Source organism: Anomaloglossus baeobatrachus, chromosome 6 (genome assembly GCF_048569485.1).
Source record: "Anomaloglossus baeobatrachus isolate aAnoBae1 chromosome 6, aAnoBae1.hap1, whole genome shotgun sequence".
NCBI lineage: Eukaryota > Metazoa > Chordata > Amphibia > Anura > Aromobatidae > Anomaloglossus > Anomaloglossus baeobatrachus.
The window spans coordinates 542069752-542091533 of record NC_134358.1 but is presented as its reverse complement, the minus strand read 5'-3'; the positions used below and the strand labels follow the sequence as shown (position 1 = coordinate 542091533).

Genomic DNA, 21782 nt, shown 5'->3' with positions numbered 1-21782 from the left:
CCATTCCCCAGTGCGGGGACGCCGCCGTGCAAGAGGATCCCATTTGATAACACCAGTGAGTATATCTATACCATGTGTGGAAGCATGTGTCGGCCATGCTCGGGCCAGGGCTTCATGATGTAAAGGTGTTTGTATTTAGGACCTTGGTGATCCATTTGGTCGCTGCATATAACGGCCTCAGGGAGGCGCTGTTGCTGGCGTTGTGTTGCTATGAAGTTATTATAAGGTGAGGGATATAGTTCTGGAGCCGCAGCTGGACTTTCTGCCACCCAGGCCAGGTCTTCAGCTTGTTGTCCTCTGTATGTAGAGTGTGACTAGAGGCGTCATGGTCCGGTATCCGAGCTTTTCTGTTCAGAGATTGAGGGCATGTGGTTTAGTGTCAGACATTGGATATTAGGACAAACGGATCTTTCGGATCCATCGTTATGGCTTGTGTTGGTATTGCAGCGCTTGATTCATACAATTGTTTTGAGTAGCACTACCAGAAATAGCCCATAGACAAGAATGGCGCTGTTGCAGTTTTTCTTATTTTTCTACAATTTTATTTTTATTTTTTTTTAAATAAAAATAGGGATTTTTACCATAAAATAATTAAAATGGTGTTCACTCAGGCAACAAATCAAGTGGAAAGCAACTCTAACCAGTGAAATGATAAAACACTGACTATATAAAACCACCACTAGGGGGAGCTTACTACATACAAATTATACAGCACCCATTGACTCCAATACAATTATAAATTTGCAATGTAAGGCACAATATAATAAGCTTCCTCTAGTGGAGGCTAGAAGTAGAAAGATTTTTTTTATTTTACATTTAAAGGGATCGTCTGGAATTTCTAAAGAAAAAGCGTGTTAAAAAAAATACTCATGTATTCAGTTCTTAGTTGTCCCTGCTGGTCTTTCTTTACAGTCCTGCAGTGATGATCTGCACATACATGTGACCTCTGCATCCAATCACCAGCCTCAGTAGTGATATTTGAATTCACAGAAGAAGATTGCTGAAGCCAGTGATTGGCTGCAGCAGTCACATGGATGGACATGATGTCATCACTGCAGGGAAGTAAAGTGAAATTGCCCAGGTTGCACTCCCTTCCCCCTAATTCCAGTCCCGTATACAAGCCTGTCTCCTGTTCAGTTCTGTTAGACTCCTACAATTAAAGGACCTTTGCTCACATGACTGAAGTCACCAAAGGTCCTTAAACAATCTTAACCTCGGAATACAAATGCTGGGGTCCCTAAGAGAGTGGGGGCCCTGAGAAATTGTGCAGTTTGACTTCCCCTAACACCAGCGCTGACCGTATTTAGGGCTTATTTTTGGAGTAGGGCTTATATTTCAAGCATACTCCAAAAATCCTGTATAATCATGCTAGGGCTTATTTTCGGGGTAGGTCTTATTTTTAGGGAAATACGGTATAAAACTGGGGCTACCTTGCCAAAGTTCGCTATGTGCTGCTGCTTCATTACAGTGTAATGCAGGTGAATGGAGTTGCATTGTGACCCCTAGGTGTCACGGGTTTGTCACGTGTGACAGACAGTCCTGTGGTGTCCGGCTATAGAAGATCACAGCGTTTGGCTGGACAAACTGCTCCCTGACCTTTTATTATTTTTTGCTTGGTTTTCATCCCTTTCTCTTTAGGACCCTGTGGATTTCCTCAGCCTTCCAGCTGCTTTTCATCAGCACTTCCCTTTGTGTCTTTATATACCTTTACTTCCTATTATTTGGGGCTAGCTCTTCTAGCCTTAACAAGTCTTCAATGCAAGCAGTCGGCTTGTATACATCTCAAGAATCTTTGTAGTTGTTGTAGTTCCTCTCCGTGAGGCATCTGGAGATGTTATTTGTTCACTTTCCCCCTGTTTGTGCTCCCTGTGTCTTCTTTAGAGCTTAGTGGGGTTGACGAAGCGCTCATCCCATCCGCTCCATACCTAGGGTCTACATACGGGGCGGCATGGTGGCTCAGTGGTTAGCATTGCAGTCTTGCAGCACTGCAGTCCTGGGTTCAAATCCCACCAAGGACACTATCTGCAAGGAGTTTGTATGTTCTCCCCATGTTTGCGTGGGTTTCCTCCCACACTCCAAAGACATACAGATAGGGACTCTAGATTGTGAGCCCCAATGGGGACAGTATTGCCAATGTATGTAAAGCGCTGTGGAATTAATAGCGCTATATAAATGAATACAATTATTATTATTATTCAGGGTCAGCCAGGGTCAGGTATCCGGCTTGGCGCATAGGAGCAGAACCTATCTAGGGTGCTGAGGGAAGCCAAGACCCAGCGGTGGCCTTGTTCAGTGGTCACCATCTCCCTCTTCCCTAGGCACATGGTTTTCCTTCCCTTTCACCATTCACTTTGTACATTCCCGTACCTAGAGTGACTCTAGGGTCCCCTGGCTGTCCTAATGTGACTCCAGTGACTTGCATTACGATCCATCACAATCTTTGGCTACTCAACTTGTTTTATGGTCGTCACCATGAAGCCCCAGCCTTAAAATCCCAGACAAACCCTTTAATTTTTATAATTTTAGGTTCAGAGTAAACATTTCGGCGTGCCCCTTGGGTCAGGACCTGCTTGAGGTTAAGTATTAAGATGTGGCCAGGGGCAGATGGTATGGCCCAATCCAATGTATGGACACTGCCTGCATCTTTCGGGGGTAGAAGTCTGTAGTAACCTCCATGTTTTCAGGATTTTCCTTATTTCTGACTTCGTCCGTCGCCGCTGGCTTTTATGAATTTCACAGATTTATATATTGTGCTTCGGGCACATAATTGAAGACTTTGATGGGTTTTACTTCTATGAGTGTGTCTTGTGTAATTTTAGCCTGTTATTATTATTTTCTCATGCAACCGACGGTGGTAACGACTTCCACATGTTAATTAGAAGCCCAGAATGCATTGTTTCCTATTGTCAGTGTTACATGCTCGCAGCCCGATACTTTCATTATGTTTATTATTGGATATTGTTCCCTGTTGATTTCCTTCTGGCGTCTGAGTTTTGCTCAGGACATGCTTCTTCTTTCCTCAGCAACCGAACATCCATCCAATGCTTACTCTGCCATTACATTGCTCTTGGATTAGTGTGGAGATGAAGGGATGAAATTCCTTTCTTGGCTCCTATAATCACGGGTCTGCTTCTTTTCTGCTGTAATGCCTTATTTCTCCTGCGGGGGCACTGCAGGGTAACTAAAAACGTACAGTTATTGATCGCAGCCGATCGCTGGGGGTCTCACCAGCCAGACGTTCTGTAATCAGATATTAATGAGTAACTAGTGATGAGCGGGCACTACCATGCTCAGGTGCTCAGTATTCGTAACTAGTGATGAGCGGGCACTACCATGCTCGGGTGCTCAGTACTCGTAACTAGTGATGAGTGAGCACTACCATGCTCAGGTGCTCAGTATTCGTAACTAGTGATGAGCGGGCACTACCATGCTCAGGTGCTCAGTATTCGTAACTAGTGATGAGCGGGCACTACCATGCTCAGGTGCTCAGTATTCGTAACTAGTGATGAGCGGGCACTACCATGCTCGGGTGCTCAGTACTCGTAACTAGTGATGAGTGAGCACTACCATGCTCAGGTGCTCAGTATTCGTAACTAGTGATGAGCGGGCACTACCATGCTCAGGTGCTCAGTACTCGTAACTAGTGATGAGCGAGCACTACCATGCTCAGGTGCTCAGTACTAGTAACTAGTGATGAGCGGGCACTACCATGCTCAGGTGCTCAGTACTAGTAACTAGTGATGAGTGGGCACTACCATGCTCGGGTGCTCAGTACTCGTAACTAGTGATAAGCGGGCACTACCATGCTCGGGTGCTCGGTACTCGTAACTAATGATGAGTGGGCACTACCATGCTCGGGTGCTCAGTACTGGTAACTAGTGATGAGCGGGCACTACCATGCTCAGGTGCTCGTTACTCGTAACTAGTGATGAGCGGGCACTACCATGCTTGGGTGCTCGGTACTCGTAACTAGTGATGTGCGGGCACTACCATGCTCAGGTGCTCGGTACTCGTAACTAGTGATGAGCGGGCACTACCATGCTCGGGTGCTCAGTACTCGTAACTAGTGATGAGCGAGCACTACCATGCTCAGGTGCTCAGTATTCGTAACTAGTGATGAGCGGGCACTACCATGCTCAGGTGCTCAGTACTCGTAACTAGTGATGAGCGAGCACTACCATGCTCAGGTGCTCAGTACTAGTAACTAGTGATGAGCGGGCACTACCATGCTCAGGTGCTCAGTACTAGTAACTAGTGATGAGTGGGCACTACCATGCTCGGGTGCTCAGTACTCGTAACTAGTGATAAGCGGGCACTACCATGCTCGGGTGCTCGGTACTCGTAACTAATGATGAGTGGGCACTACCATGCTCGGGTGCTCGTTACTCGTAACTAGTGATGAGCGGGCACTACCATGCTCAGGTGCTCGTTACTCGTAACTAGTGATGAGCGGGCACTACCATGCTCAGGTGCTCGGTACTCGTAACTAGTGATGAGTGGGCACTACCATGCTCAGGTGCTCGGTACTCGTAACTAGTGATGAGCGGGCACTACCATGCTCGGGTGCTCGGTACTCGTAACTAGTGATGTGCGGGCACTACCATGCTCAGGTGCTCGGTACTCGTAACTAGTGATGAGCGGGCACTACCATGCTCGGGTGCTCAGTACTCGTAACTAGTGATGAGCGGGCACTACCATGCTCGGGTGCTCAGTACTCGTAACTAGTGATGAGCGGGCACTACCATGCTCGGGTGCTCAGTACTCGTAACTAGTGATGAGCGGGCACTACCATGCTCGGGTGCTCAGTACTCGTAACTAGTGATGAGCGGGCACTACCATGCTCGGGTGCTCGGTAGTCGTAACTAGTGATGAGTGAGCACTTCCATGCTCGGGTGCTCAGTACTGGTAACTAGTGATGAGTGAGCACTACAATGCTCTGGTGCTCTGTACTCGTAACTAGTGATGAGCGGGCACTACCATGCTCAGGTGCTCGGTACTCCTAACTAGTGGTGAGTGAGGACTACAATGCTCGGGTGCTCAATTCTAGTAACTAGTGATGAGCGGACACTACCATGCTCGGGTGCGCATTACTCGTAATGAGTAGTTGAACATATAGATGGGCTCAACTCATGTACCGAGTATAATGGAAGTCAATGGGGAAGTTGTGATCTTCTGTAAAAATGCTTGACTTCCCCATTGAGTTCCATTATATTCGGTACAGGAGTCAAGCCCGTCTGTATGTTCAACTGCTCGTTACGAGTACCGAGCAACCGAGCATGGTAGTGCTCACTCATCACTAGTTACGAGTACAGAGCACCCGAGCATGGTAGTGCTCACTCATCACTAGTTACGAGTACAGAGCACCCGAGCATGGTAGTGCCCGCTCATCACTAGTTACGAGTATAGAGCACCCGAGCATGGTAGTGCCCGCTCATCACTAGTTAAGAGTACAGAGCACCCGAGCATGGTAGTGCCCGCTCATCACTAGTTACGAGTATAGAGCACCCGAGCATGGTAGTGCCCGCTCATCACTAGTTACGAGTATAGAGCACCCGAGCATGGTAGTGCCCGCTCATCACTAGTTACGAGTACAGAGCACCCGAGCATGGTAGTGCCCGCTCATCACTAGTTACGAGTATAGAGCACCCGAGCATGGTAGTGCCCGCTCATCACTAGTTACGAGTACAGAGCACCCGAGCATGGTAGTGCTCGCTCATCACTAGTTACGAGTACAGAGCACCTGAGCATGGTAGTGCCCACTCATCACTAGTTACGAGTACTGAGCACCTGAGCATGGTAGAGCTCACTCATCACTAGTTACGAGTACTGAGCACCCGAGCATGGTAGTGCCCGCTCATCACTAGTTATGAGTACAGAGCACCCGAGCATGGTAGTGCCCACTCATCACTAGTTACGAGTACTGAGCACCCGAGCATGGTAGAGCTCACTCATCACTAGTTACGAGTACTGAGCACCTGAGCATGGTAGTGCCCACTCATCACTAGTTATGAGTACAGAGCACCTGAGCATGGTAGTGCCCACTCATCACTAGTTACGAGTACTGAGCACCCGAGCATGGTAGAGCTCACTCATCACTAGTTACGAGTACTGAGCACCCGAGCATGGTAGTGCTCGCTCATCACTAGTTATGAGTACAGAGCACCCGAGCATGGTAGTGCCCGCTCATCACTAGTTACGAGTACAGAGCACCCAAGCATGGTAGTGCCCGCTCATCACTAGTTACGAGTATAGAGCACCCGAGCATGGTAGTGCCCGCTCATCACTAGTTACGAGTACAGAGCACCCGAGCATGGTAGTGCCCGCTCATCACTAGTTACGAGTATAGAGCACCCGAGCATGGTAGTGCCCGCTCATCACTAGTTACCAGTACAGAGCACCTGAGCATGGTAGTGCCCGCTCATCACTAGTTACCAGTACAGAGCACCTGAGCATGGTAGTGCCCGCTCATCACTAGTGATGACCTTTTGATCTGTTTTTCCATTCTATGGGTCAGCAGACATAGTAGTGCACATGTGTGACCACATCCATGGTGGTTTGATGGCCAGGCATGCCCACTACTGCTCCATTCAAACTGAGCACACTGGGAATGCCTGTTCTTGTGTTTGGGGGAATCCCATCAATCATACAATTATTGTGTACATAGATGATAAATGTAGTTGGGGATTAGCCCTTTAAGATATCCCTCTATCTGTGCAGTATAAGAGGGGGCAATCGTTACATTATACCAATCACAGTCACTGCAATATATTCCTTTGAATAGTAATTGACATTCCAAAAACACAAAAAATCATCAGGGTTTTGCGGGGTTCACCTGCCTGGAAAAATGTCATGTACATCTAGCCATAGAGTCATATTTAGGAATGACCCTGGAGACCAAGTTTTAATACAAAAAAATATAAATTTGTAATGAGCCGTATCCAGTTCCGGGCCGCTCTCCAGCACTGTTCCGGCATTGTGCTGACTCTGTCCTGGATTTATAAGTAAAGGATCGCTTAGTGCTGGTTTGTGCATTTCTCCGAGGTCTTCATTCGGCATGTCAGTGTTGCTGTATTCCCACCTGTCATGTCCCGTGCTCTGCACCTTGTAAAGCAGAAGTGATGTGAGTGGTAAATGTCTGGCAGGGCTTGTCCGCTTTCTTGCCTGGATTGCAGTGGTCTAGACTTTATAAACTGTGGTAAGATTGCATGTCATATTTTTAAAGTAGATCTCCTTAAGATATAGAACAATAGTTTTGCAAGGTTTTTTTTCGAGTAGTTGTAACTTATGGCATGTGAGTACAATGTCAGTGGGGGGCATGATGCTGCTAGGGGGATATGGACTATGATGACCACTGGGTGTGCTTGGCCTTAAAGGCACAGAATGATGTTCTTAGAACACAAGTCTTTTGTTTCTTTACTTTTCTGCCCAGTTGCACATAATCTTGGTGGTTACACATCAGTAAAGGTGCACAGCATAATGGTTACACATCCAAAAAGGTGCACAGCATAATGGTTACACATCCAAAAAGGTGCACAGCATAATGGTTACACATCCAAAAAGGTGCACAGCTTAATGGTCACATATCCAAAGAGGTGCACAGCTTAATGGTTACACATCCAAAGAGGTGCACAGCTTAATGGTCACATATCCAAAGAGGTGCACAGCTTAATGGTTACACATCCAAAAAGGTGCACAGCTTAATGGTTACACATCCAAAGAGGTGCACAGCTTAATGGTTACACATCCAAAAAGGTGCACAGCATAATGGTTACACATCCAAAGAGGTGCACAGCTTAATGGTCACATATCCAAAGAGGTGCACAGCTTAATGGTTACACATCCAAAGAGGTGCACAGCTTAATGGTTACACATCCAAAGAGGTGCACAGTATAATGGTTACACATCCAAAGAGGTGCACAGCTTAATGGTCACATATCCAAAGAGGTGCACAGCTTAATGGTTACACATCCAAAGAGGTGCACAGCTTAATGGTTACACATCCAAAGAGGTGCACAGTATAATGGTTACACATCCAAAGAGGTGCACAGTATAATGGTTACACATCCAAAGAGGTGCACAGCTTAATGGTTACACATCCAAAGAGGTGCACAGTATAATGGTTACACATCCAAAGAGGTGCACAGTATAATGGTTACATATCCAAAGAGGTGCACAGCTTAATGGTCACATATCCAAAGAGGTGCACAGCTTAATGGTCACACATCCAAAGAGGTGCACAGCTTAATGGTCACATATCCAAAGAGGTGCACAGCTTAATGGTTACACATCCAAAGAGGTGCACAGCTTAATGGTTACACATCCAAAGAGGTGCACAGCTTAATGGTTACACATCCAAAGAGGTGCACAGTATAATGGTCACATATCCAAAGAGGTGCACAGCTTAATGGTCACACATCCAAAGAGGTGCACAGCTTAATGGTCACATATCCAAAGAGGTGCACAGCTTAATGGTTACACATCCAAAGAGGTGCACAGTATAATGGTTACACATCCAAAGAGGTGCACAGCTTAATGGTCACATATCCAAAGAGGTGCACAGCTTAATGGTCACACATCCAAAGAGGTGCACAGCTTAATGGTCACATATCCAAAGAGGTGCACAGCTTAATGGTCACACATCCAAAGAGGTGCACAGTATAATGGTTACACATCCAAAGAGGTGCACAGTATAATGGTTACACATCCAAAGAGGTGAACTACTTAATGGTTAACCATCAAAAACGTACAGAAAATAATGGTTATACATCCAAGGAAGCGCAAAAAATAATGGTTATGCATGCAAAGAGGTGCACAGCTTAATAGTTACACATCCAGAGAGATGCACAGGATAATGGTTACAGATCCAAAGAAGCACACAGTTATAGCAGTACTCACAAATAGACACAATACATTCATTATTGGGCTAATACTGGTTTCTCCTTTAGCATCCTTTTAGTTTGCTTGCTCTTTTTCTCCAGCTTATTCCAGCCCCTGTCACTATTATTTGGGGGGCTCATTGTTAGCGCCCTGGCACACACGCTGTCCCTTAAGGCCGCTTTACACGCTGCGATATCGGTATCGATATCACTAGTGTCGCAGGCGGGGAGGACGCCACTGCGCTGCGCTCGCTAACGCTCGGGTCCGGCGCTGCTGCGATGGCTGCTCGGTGGCTCGAGCGGTGGGCCGGATCCGGGGACTAGAGCTTCGCTCCTCGCCCGTGAGTGAAAGGGGTGGTTGGTTTGGGGGATTTTAGTCCGTGACGCCACCGACCGGTTGTGGTGAGGTTGGGCACCACCGCTGCTGGTGACGGGGATCCCAGGAGCGATGGCAGGGAGCAGCTGGGATGTTGTTTCCCCCTCCGTGGGTAGGGGGTTGGTGGTCCCGGGGCCCGGTGAGGTGACGGGGAGGCAGGGCTGGCAAGGTGCAGGGTCGCCTGGACTGCGCAGCGCGGTGCCGGATGGCACGATTGTACTCACTCAGCCACAAATGTACGCAAAGTCTCTGGTAAACCAAACGGCTGGATGGACGGGTCCCGCAGCCGGCTGCTGTGGTTTCTCCCGGACGGTTGGTGGTGGCTGCCTTTCCCTGCACCTTTGTGTATGTTCAGTCCCGATGGCTTCCCAACGGTAACCCGCTCCCCAGCGTATATATGTGCCGGAGGAGCCCTTTTGCTCGCAGGCTCTGGCCCTTGGAACTCTAGCTGTGGCAGTAGCTGTATTTCCTTTTGCTGGTCGGACGGTTGCCTTCTATCGGGTCTTGGATGTTAGGAAACCCCTGGGGTTCCGGTCACTAACAGATTTGACCTCTTAATGGCGACTCCAAGCCTGGTCGGGGTCCGCAGGCCCTGCCGATGTGTGCTGGCTTCACTTCGCTCCCCGGTTCGGTACCGGCGGGCCACCGCCCGACCCCGGTCCTACGGTTCCGCGTTGATCTGCCGCTCCTGCAGACGGCCACCACCGTCTGCCAACCTTGCTCTTAGTGCCCGGTCCACACACCCAGACACGGTCAGTTTACTCCTCCACTACTACTTCATTCCTCTCTCTTCCACTTCTACCTGTGACGACCTGGCTAGTCCAGGGCGCCACACTAGCGTGGGTACCCGCCCCCATCTGTTGTGCGTCACAAGCAAATCGCTGCCCGTGCCGCACAACATCGCCCAGACCTGTCACACATATTATTTGGGGGGCGGTTCGTTCAGCGTCACAGCGACGTCACAGCAGCTTCACTGAACCACCGCCCAATAGAAGCGGAGGGGCGGAGATGAGCGGGACGTAACATCCCGCCCACCTCCTTCCTTCGCATTGCGGCCGGGAGGCAGGTAAGGAGAGGTTCCTCGTTCCTGCGGAGTCACACGGAGCGATGTGTGCTGCCGCAGAAACGAGGAACAACTTCGTCACTGCTGCAGTAACGATAATTGAGAATGGACCCCCCATGTCACCGATGAGCGATTTTGCACGTTTTTGCGACGATGCAAAATTGCTCATAGGTGTCACACGCAACGGCATCGCTAATGCGGCCGGATGTGCGTCACAAAATCCGTGACCCCAACGACTTCGCATTAGCGATGTCGTAGCGTGTAAAGCCCCCTTTATTCAGTATATGTCTAGAGCACTCCTCATAATGACATAAGATACCATTTTGCACCACATTGGATCCCTCTTTAAAGAACCCTCTTCGTAACCCCTAATTTCATGGCATTGGCCATGTGACATACTACATGAAGACCACTGTGGCTGCCAATTTAAGGGGAAACCCCCAACTTCAGGGAACAGCGAACGCTCATGTCAAAACACATTAACATCAAATAATCATTTGAGTGATAAGAAATGTAAAAGGAAAATGTCAGCAGGTTTTTGCTATGTAATAAAGAGAGCAGCATGATGTAGGGGCAGAGACCTTGATTCCAGCGATGTGTTTCCAGTCCCTAAAAATACATCTTAGCAGATTCAAAATGACTTAAAAATACAAGATACACTACCCCACCATTACTTGTGTCACCATAAAGGGCACTGACGTTTCATGTATGCCATGAGACTCCTGTAGCCGAGGATGTCTTGTTGGTCCTCCTGCAATTATTACAATGTGGCAGGGGGCACCTGTACCCACATTATGTGTAGTTCCTTAAAAGGCTAGAATATTACGGTTTTCATTAATTTTAGGGGTTAGAACCCCTTTAAATCAGTCCTTTTTAATGATGCTTATCTAAAAACTTGCAAAAGAAAACACCACTTAATCCAGCGCCATAAATCCCAGCCTCATATTCCGCTCCCGCAGCGTGATTATACTTAGGATTTATACAAACAGATACGCCGGTTATTTTTGGAATTGAGCTCAGAGCCTCAGACTTTAAAAGAAGAATTGGTAAAATGAAGGCGATGGTCGGGGCTTTCACTCTTTGGTCTTTATGTACTTTTTTACAAGATGATTCTCAGGGTCTGGTGGTGATTGTTCCTGTCCACCTTCTGTTCATTAAAGGAAAGTAGGCAACATTTAGGATGTTGTAAAAACAAAAAAAAAAAACAGATCAAAAGGTCATCACTAGTGATGTGTGAGCACTACCATGCTCGGGTGCTCGGTACTCGTAACTAGTGGTGATTGAGCGGGCACTACCATGCTCGGGGCCTCAGTACTAGTAACTAGTAATGAGTGGGCACTACCATGCTCAGGTGCTCAGTACTTGTAACTAGCGATGAGCGGGCACTACCATGCTCAGGTGCTCAGTACTCGTAACTAGTGATGAGCGGGCACTATCATACTCGGGTGCTCAGTACTCGTAACTAGTGATGAGCGAGCACTATCATACTCGTGTGCTCGGTACTCGTAAATAGTGATGAGCGAGCACTACCGTGCTCGGGTGATCGGTACTCGTAACTAGTGATGAGCGGGCACTACCATGCTAAGGGCCTCAGTACTAGTAACTAGTGATGAGTGGGCACTACCATGCTCGGGTGCTCAGTACTCGTAACTAGTGATGAGCGGGCACTACCATGCTCGGGTGCTCAGTACTCGTAACTAGTGAGGAGTGAGCACTACCATGCTCGGGTGCTCAGTACTCGTAACTAGTGATGAGCGGGCACTACCATGCTCGGGTGCTCAGTACTCGTAACTAGTGATGAGCGGGCACTACTATGCTCAGGTTCTCGGTACTCGTAACTAGTGATGAGCGGGCACTACCATGCTCGGGTGCTCAGTACTCGTAACTAGTGATGAGCGGGCACTACCATGCTCGGGTGCTCAGTACTCGTAACTAGTGATGAGCGGGCACTACCATGCTCGGGTGCTCAGTACTCGTAACTAGTGATGAGCGGGCACTACCATGCTTGGGTGATCGGTACTCGTAACTAGTGATGAGCGGGCACTACCATGCTCGGATGCTCAGTACTCGTAACTAGTGATGAGCGGGCACTACTATGCTCAGGTGCTCGGTACTCGTAACTAGTGATGAGCGGGCACTACCATGCTTGGGTGATCAGTACTCGTAACTAGTGATGAGTAACTAGTCAGACACTTGGATGGGCTCAACTCGTGGACCGAGTATAATGGAAGTCAATGGAGAACTGAAGCATTTCTCCAGATCTTTCCACAAGTATAGTCCGTCCATTTCTGTACTTTCCTAACTATAACATATTTACATTACTAATTCATTACTTATTAATAATCACTTGTTTGTTTTTTTTTATAGTAGATAAATAGATGTTTACAATTTGATGATTATAACAAAATTTATAATATCGTTTAGCTAAGATGTTGAACCTTGAGTTCCTAAATAAAGTAAAAATTATTTTTTAACGAACGTTATTAATTTCTTGATATGAAAACTGGGGTCCCATGGACCCCACGAGATTGATTGTGTAAGTATTTTGAAGGTTAAGGACCAGATTCCCATTAGTTGAACTTCCGCTTTACCTGCTGAGTTTGTCAGGACCATCCGACCAGTCTGATGTGTACGGACGCCTTGCAACCGTCTTGAGGCAAAAGCATTAGGTAGTTGGAATTTTGTTTTTAGCAGAGATAAGATGCTTTTGTCGCGGGCGGAGGAGGGGACGCCGCGCTCTCCCACTGCTCGGGTCCAGCTGCCGCGGCTGCTGCGGCCTGCTGCTGCTCGGTGGCTTGAGCGATGGGCCGGATCCCGGGGACTCTAGCAGCGCTCCTCGCCCGTGAGTGAAAGGGGTTTGGTTGTGGGGATTGTTTATTGTCCGTGACGCCACCCACGGTTGTGGTGATTATGTGTACACCACCGCTGCTCTGGCTGGGGATCCCGGGAGTGATGGTATGGAGCAGCCAGTTGTTGTTTTGCCCCTCCGTGGGTAGGGGTTGGTGATCCCGGGGCCCAGTGATGTGGTGTTGGATGGTGGACAGGCGGGCTATGGGGCCTGTGGAGGTGCAGGGGCGCAGGGGCAGCGCTGTGCCGCACGGCACGGAGGTACTCACTCAGCCAGTAAACACGACACAGTTCTCGGTAAACAAACGGCTGGTTGGACGGGTCCCTCAGACGGTTGCGCTGCTGATATCCCCTGCAGTTGACGGTGACGGTCTCTTCCCTGCACCTATGTGTTGTTGTTTGGTAGCGATGGGTTCCCACCGGTAACCCGCTCCCCAGCTTGGATACGAGCCGGAGGAGCTCCACTCTTGCCCGCAGGCGCTGGCCCTGGGAAACTGGTGCCTTGGCGGTGGCGATGTCGCCCCTCAACGGTTGGACTGTTGCCTTCAAACGGGACTTGGTTGTTGGGAGACTGTCGTCCCCTTCACTGACGGATTTGGCAAATTATGGCGATTCCTAGCCTTGCCGGGATCCGAAAGGCCCCTGCCCTGGTGCTGACTAATCTTCGTATACCGCTCCGGTACCGCCGGGTCACCACCCGTCCACGGTCCTTTCGGCAACCTCCAATCAGTCTCGCCTGCAGACGGTCACCGCCATCTGCCAACCTTGCTGTCTCAGTCCAGGGCACACACCCGGACTAACTTCAGGCTTCTTGCTGTCACTACTCCTACTTTCCTCCTTTACCACTTCACCAGCTTCACTTCACTTCCTTTCACTTTCACTGCCCTAGCTGGACTGCCTGGTTTTCCCGCCTCCAGAGCTGTGAACTCCTCGGTGGGTGGAGCCAACCGCCTGGCCCACCCCCTGGTGTGGACACCAGCTCCTGGAGGAAGGCAACAAGGATTTCTGTTTTGACTTTGGTGTACCTGCAGGGAATGTGGGGTGCGTGTGGTGTTGTGACCTGTGACCCCTGGCTTGCCCAGAGCGTCACATTTTTTTAAGCTTTTTACTGTCGTCCTGTTGAAAACATAAGGCAAAAGCTGATGTCTATGGCAGAGTCAAGATGGATAGCCAACATTTGGTAGATAACTATCTCATTCGAATGGCCAGCTTTAGGGTAAGGCATGATCTATCTGGTGTAGGTGTAATTGAATTAGTACAATACTCCCCCATGAACATATAAGAAAAGAGAAGGATCAGACAGCTGAATTTTAATATGCCCGATGCTCTTGTTCTTAGAGGAAATAAGCCACAACCTCCATTTGAGTTCCACCATCTTCATCCCCACCTATGTAATTGTAGTGCTCCTGAAGCCATCAGGGTGCTACAAGGTTCTGCATCCCCCCCAGGATGCAGTGCCTACCCCCTAGGTCCCCGGAAGACCAGTGACAGTCACACACAAAAACTCTAGGTAATCCAAGTTTTCCCCAACAATCCCCCATACAATGGTACAAGGCTAGGGTTGGACCAATGGATGGCCACCTAGAGGTGGAGCCAGTCCAGTCCACTATTTGACCAGGTGGGAGGGGCGGACTGAGGAGAGACAGTCAGTACAGAGTAGAGAGTCAAGGAGTGAAGGAGTGAAGGTAGACAGGAGGAGATGCACTGACTCAGGTTTGACAGTAACCTGGTACCCAGGAGGGTTGTTGCCGGTGGTGTACGGTGGAGTACTCCCGGAACTATTCACTGACAGGGTACAGGACCCTAGGACAGGTAGAAGCTCCAAGCTGGCCTGTTAACACCTACACAGCGAGGGGACCATCAAGGACCTCGCTGACCTTAGAGTCCGAAGACTCAGTAGCAAAGGGAGAACCGGGGACAGGACCAGAGACTCCAACCCCACAGAGTTCACGCTACCGTCAGGCGGACAGAGGTGGACAAACCACCAGGCGGGGACCCCCAGTTGCACTATGCCACGGGGACCCATTAACCAGTGACAGGCGCAGGGGAAGAAGGTACCAGATTACTAACTGGCACTGGAACGAAGGGGACCTGGAGGTGAAACCAGGCGGCCTCAGGTAACCAGTTACCACCAACAAGCAGTGAGTAAAGACCAGTTGCACTAAAGTGTGGACTACCTTCTTCCGAAGCCCGTCACATAACCTATCCTCTGGGGCCCGGCCCTGCTTGCGGAGGGCCTACCATCCAGGCTGCAATTAACACCAGTCCCAGTAGTGACATTTTGCAGCGGCGGCTCCATCCATATAGCCACAACACTGCAAGTGGCGTCACGTGTGAACACTAACCTAAATCCCCTGTAAATACACCCCATTACAAAAAGGGTCCAGGGCACGGAACCGGGCAACGGCCACCACCGTGACATTCCCAAGATAAACACTGCCCGGGACCGAGTACCCCATATCCCTGGGCGCAACATAATAATGGTCTGACAAATGACATATCCAAAACCATTAGACCTGAAACCTTTCCTTTTTACGTATGAAACCCTTTTTGATAGATTGAGACACTTCCTCGCACATATTTATGTCAAGCAAAACTAATTCATAGCAAAAATCATCATTGAAGCTTGACGTTGCATTGACGTTCTCCACAGTGAGTCTTCTCGCCGGTGGACATCACAGACTGAAGCCGCTGACACACATAATCTCTCACAACGGTAGAAAGGAGATCAAAAGCTAACATGAGGCTGCAGTAGATGCCTTCAGTTCATTCCTTCTAAATCCACCTACACGTGTTTCTGATTTTTTATTTTTTTTTATATACAAAAATAGGTTTTTACAGAGCCGCTCCTCAGTGTGGACGCATCTGTTTCAGCCCCTTTGGTCACATAGTTTACGAGATAACATCAGCCTTCTGCAGGATGTGCTTTCAAGAACAAGAAGGCAAAAAAAAACCCCTGTATGTATGAACTGAGAAACACAAGATGACCCCCGGTTGCATGAGAGCCAATGGTTAATCTCACAATACATCTTGCAAAGAGCGAAAACCGTTTCCTCCTCCAGACCGGGCTGAACGAGGCAGAGATGATCCTTAAGGAACGTGAGAGAAGAGCCAAACTAAAGACTAAGACGTAGGTCTCTCAGATAAAGGCCTAAACTTCTGGATATTGTCAGAGCCGTCCTCTAACCACAAGGTTTCAGATTGTTAACGTTTTACTTTGCAACAACTTAATTGTGTCTGGAAAGTGGCCAAAGCGAAGTATCTAAACTTCAAAAAGATCCTCGTGATCTTATTCTTACTTGTGCATGATTTAAAGGAGTTTTCCAGTTCTACTTAATCAACTCATAATGAAAAGTTCTGCAACTTCCTAATATACTTTGTGTTTCAATTCTTCTGTTTTCAAGATCTCTGCTCACTTCTTTGAGTTGGAACCGAGTCTGAACACTGTGGAGATTTAATAAGGTGCAGAGAACCTGTAGCTTTAAAGGGTTTTCCAAGGTTAAAAATGATGGCTGCCTCCTTCCCAAAACAGCACCATCCCTTTCTAAAGGAATTGTGTCCACTACTTTTTTAGTAGTGGACAAACGTTAAAGGAGTTTGTCCACTACTTTTACATTGATGGCCTATCCTAAGGGGCACTTTGCACACAATGACATCGCAAGCCGATGCTTGCGATGCCGAGCACGATAGTCCCCGACCCCGTCGCAGCAGCGATATCTTGTGATAGCAGCCCTTAGCGAACATTATCGCTACGGCAGCTTCACATGGACTCACCTGCCTTGCGACGTCGATCTGGCCGGCTACCCGCCTCCTTATTAAGGGGGCGGGTCGTGCGGCGTCATAGTGACGTCACACGGCAGGCGGCCAATAGAAGCGGAGGGGCGGAGATGAGCGGGACGTAAACATCCCGCCCACTTCTGTCCTTCCGCATAGCCGGCGTAAGCTGCAGGACGCAGGTAGGAGATGTTCCTTGCTCCTGCAGCTTCACACACAGCGATGTGTGCTGCCGCAGGAACGAGGAACAACATCGTACCTGTCGCAGTCGCGTAATTATGGAATTCCCAGATGCTACACCGATGATACGATTACGACAATTTTGCGCTCGTTAATCGTATCATCTAGGATTTACACACTACGATGTCGAGTGCGACGCCGGAAGTGCGTCACTTTCGACATGACCCCTCCGACATCGCACCTACGATGTCGTAGTGTGCAAAGTGCCCTTTAGCATAGACTGTGAATGTCTGATTCGCTGGGGTCCAACACTCGGCACCCCCGCCGATCAGCTGTTCTCGGTGTCGGGGGCATTAGCAACCAACCGGAAATGCTTAGTTCCGGAGCTACTCCATCCTCTGATAGTGGTCGAGACTGGGTACTCCACATCTACCTCCTATTGATTAAAAAGTCTTAGATCTTTGAATATAGCTCATGAAAAATGGGAGGAAAAACAAAACTGTTGTGTTTATGATTTTGTTCAGTTTCGTATGAATGTCTGTTCATGAAATACAACATCAGATGGAGTCCACCAGAGCAGCTCTGTTCTATCTCATAGAGGAGCTTCTCCAGTGTGGACCTCCTATATAATGCCTGCATACCCTTAAATGAAAAAAATCTCACAGACCTGATGAGGTCGGTATAATTGCATTGATCATCTAGAATGACTGTATATTCCTTTTTAGTTTCAATCTTCGCCCACCGACCCTTATTGGCAGTGTATCCCTACTCCCTGCAGCTGCTGAGATCTCACACTGCTTTGTACAAGCTGCAGCTGTCAGTCAGTCTGGTGGGTGGAGACCGAATAACTGTCAGCCAGGATTGGTGAGTGGAGATTGAAAACATCGGACTCATAAGCTTTCTTAGGCCGAGGTCACTCGGGGCACTAGTGGGATCCTCGCATGACACTGGGCTCACGCTGGCAGCACAGCAGGAGCCGAGTGTCATGCGAGTGTCCCTGCGACTGAGGTCTGACTGTGCGAGTGGACCTCAGCTGCGTGGGGTGGGCCGGCTCTGAGGAGGGGCGGGAGGGATTTCTCTCCCTCCTATGTTGCCGGCTATTGCCATTCTTGCTCTGCACTTGCGGTACACCGGTGTACTACGAGTGCAGTGCGATTTTTCTCTCGCCCCATAGACTTGAATGGGTGCGAGAGAGAGTCGCGCATTACAGTCGCAGCATGCTGCGATTGTTTTCTCGGTCCGATTAGGGCTGAGAAAATAATTGCTCATGTGCGCTGACACACAGGCTAATATTGGTCCGAGTGGAATCCAATGTTTTATCGCACTCCACTCGCACCGTTGTTCTTGTCGTGTGGCTTAAGCCTTATTCTTTAGCTGGATTTATGAAACTTTATATACAGCCATTCTGACATGAATTCTCAACGCATGTACACCAGCCTCATCAGGTCCAAGACATCTATACAATAATGTAAGTAGTTTGTGTTGTGAAAACTGGTGACAGACCTGCTTTAAGTAGTTTTTGCATGACAATACTAAATTTGTTCATACTGCTAAACCTGCCTGGGATGAGAATTCCCCCCCACCCATCTAATACATCAATCTGTTCTGAATTTAGTAAAACATGCATTGATGATTAATAGTGATGAGCGGGCACTATCATGCTTGGGTGCTCCATACTCATAACGAGCAGTTGGCTGCTCGGATGGGCGCGTCTCGAGTACCCGAGTATAATGAAAGTCAATGGGAAACTCGAGCATTTTTCCGGGAACTCTTCCAATTCTTAATGGTGTGCCGATGATTCTTTATAGGGAAATGCTCTGCAGCTATGAGAACATCTGCATGAAACACGATCTGTGTGGCCCTCTCCCCAGTTGCGGTCCATGTGTTGGAGATGCGTCAGGTTGGCCCACGTTGAGGTAGACTGTACAGGTGCTTCATGGGGATAAAGTTAGGAATTGGCAGATATATGGGAATAGTTCTTTAATGTTCGTAGAATTGGCAACAAACATCAGCAAAATGAGTAACAGGATAAGAAGTCGAGTCTCTGGCCCCGTCTAGGAATACTATGTAACTTGCCCAGGGCTATGAGAGGCTTATGCAGAACTTGAATTCTGTCCGAGACCGTATTCTGCACAGAAGCCTTGTAATAGGGGTTGCAACGGGTTTACATGCCCATCTGGGCAACGTCCTTCACACCTATTCTAGAAACCACTTAAGCGGCCTTTACTGGTAATATAACAGATTACAATGGTGGCATTGGGGAAGCTGAGCTCCAGATAGCAAACCCAGGCTCTCTGGAGACCAGGGCCATAAAGGTCCAGCACAAGAGAGCCCAGTTTGGAAATAGACTCCAGTAGGAAAGGATTATTTCTTTCAAAAGATTGGGCTCCAGGGCCCAAATGCAAGTCTATAATCAGGCTGCTTCCCACTATGGTGTCTTCTCATGTGATAGACGCCAGGGTTTGGGAGCAAATTCCTCCTCTGGACACCCCTATATTATATCTAATTAATATTTCACATTTACAGTCAAGTTATTCGGCTATACTTTTTGCATGGCTTATTAAGCAAATACCTTTGTGCCATGTTTCGGTCCCATATAAAACCATATGTACCCTGCAACTGTTTTGCGGTAAGCTGACTGAGCAAGCCCTCTCCCTCTGTCAAACACCTTTGTAGCATTTAATAGGTTAAAAGGCCACCATAGAGCCTGGTATTCTAAACAGCACTACTCACTTTGCTTTTCCTGTCTGGTCAGTCTTAGACCATCCATTCTTCTGGCCATGAGCCCGAAAACGATTTTCCTTGAAAATAAGCACTAAAACCATGCAACCCCAAGTCTGGACTATCTACCTATTCTTCAACTAAAACTTACCTACCATTAAACTGGTCCAAAAATGAGACCTAAAACTTCAAATCAGCCTTGTGGCTAGCCGACAGACAAATAAAATGAGCTGGGTTCCGAATCCCTGAATTATCCATTGCCAACCGCTGACAAAAAAATCAGACCCATAATCATAATACAAAAATGCAAAATTAAGTTTACCCAGTACTGATTAAACCTGCTTCAAGTAAACATTCTTTCCTGCTAACAGCAGCTGAACCTCCAACCTGAAATCCTGAGTCTTAACCATGGCCATCGAATTCAGCTCAATTCCTAAAAAATGCATTGTTGTGGATGCACCTTCTGTTTTTTTCTGGGGGGTAGTGAAGTGCCAATTTTGCCAGCAACGTGCTCAACAGTTAAGCCCAACACATAAAATCATACAGGTAATGCAACACAGGCTGTTGACCGGACTCCCTCCTAATCTCTCATTCTACAAAGCTACTGTTGACTGGACTCGCTCGTTACCACCCATTCTACAAAGCTAATGTTGACCGGACTGCGTCCTAACCACCCATTCTACAAAGCTACTGTTAATCGAACTCCCTATTAACCAACCATTCTACAAAGCTACTGTTGACCAGATTCCATTGTAAGCACCCACTCTACAAAGCTACTGTTGACTGGACACCCTCATAACCACCCATTCTACAAAGCTACTGTTGACCGGACTGCCTCCTAACCACCCATTCTACAAAAGTACTATTGACCGGACTTCCTCCTAACCAACCATTCTACAAAGCTACTGTTGACTAGACTCCCTCCTAACTACTCATTCTATGAAGCTACTGTTGACCAGACGCCCTCCTAACCACCCATTCTATGAAGCTAATGTTGACTGGGCTCCCTCCTAACCACCCATTCTACAAAGCTACTGTTGACTGGACTCCCTCATAACCACCCATTGTACAAAGCTACTGTTGACTGGACTCCCTCCTAACCTTTCATTCTACAAAGCTACTGTTGACTGGACTCCCTCGTAACCACCCATTCTACAAAGCTAATGTTGACCGGACAGCGTCCTAACCACCCATTCTACAAAGCTACTGTTGACTGGACTCCCTCATAACCACCCATTCTACAAAGCTACTGTTGACTGGACTCCCTCGTAACCACCCATTCTACAAAACTACTGTTGACCGGACTGCGTCCTAAGCACCCATTCTACAAAGCTACTGTTGATCGAACTCCCTATTAACCAACCATTCTACAAAGCTACTGTTGACCAGATTCAATTGTAACCACCCAGTCTACAAAGCTACTGTTTACTGGACTCCCTCATAACCACCCATTCTACAAAGCTACTGTTGACCGGACTGCATTCTAAACACCCACTCTACAAAGCTACTGGTGATCGAACTCCCTATTAACGAACCATTCTACAAAGCTACTGTTGACCAGATTTCATTGTAACCACCCATTCTACAAAGCTACTGTTGATCGAACTCCCTATTAACCAACCATTCTACAAAGCTACTGTTGACCGGACTGCCTCCTAACCAACCATTCTACAAAGCTACTGTTGACCAGACTCCCTCCTAACCACCCATTCTATGAAGCTACCATTGACTGGGCTCCCTCCTAACCACCCATTCTATGAAGGTACCGTTGACTGGGCTCCCTCCTAACCACCCATCCTATGAAGCTACTGTTGACTGGGCTCCCTCCTAACCACCCATTCTAAGAAGCTACTGTTGACCAGACTCCCTCCTAACCACCCATTCTACAAAGCTAATGTTGACCGGACTCCTTCCTAACCACGCATTCTACAAAGCTACTAAAACT

General features: G+C 48.1%; 1 protein-coding gene across 1 annotated transcript in view; it reads left to right on the top strand.

Moving 5' to 3' along the window:
- The window catches only part of ITGA8 (integrin subunit alpha 8), a 287198-nt gene that overhangs the window by 3805 nt on the left and 261611 nt on the right, over nt 1-21782 (top strand). The window contains exon 2 of the mRNA XM_075315623.1: nt 1-55. This exon is cut by the window's left edge and continues 79 nt beyond it. Within this exon, the coding sequence (XP_075171738.1) occupies nt 1-55 (55 nt within the window). The remainder of the gene's footprint in view (nt 56-21782) is intronic.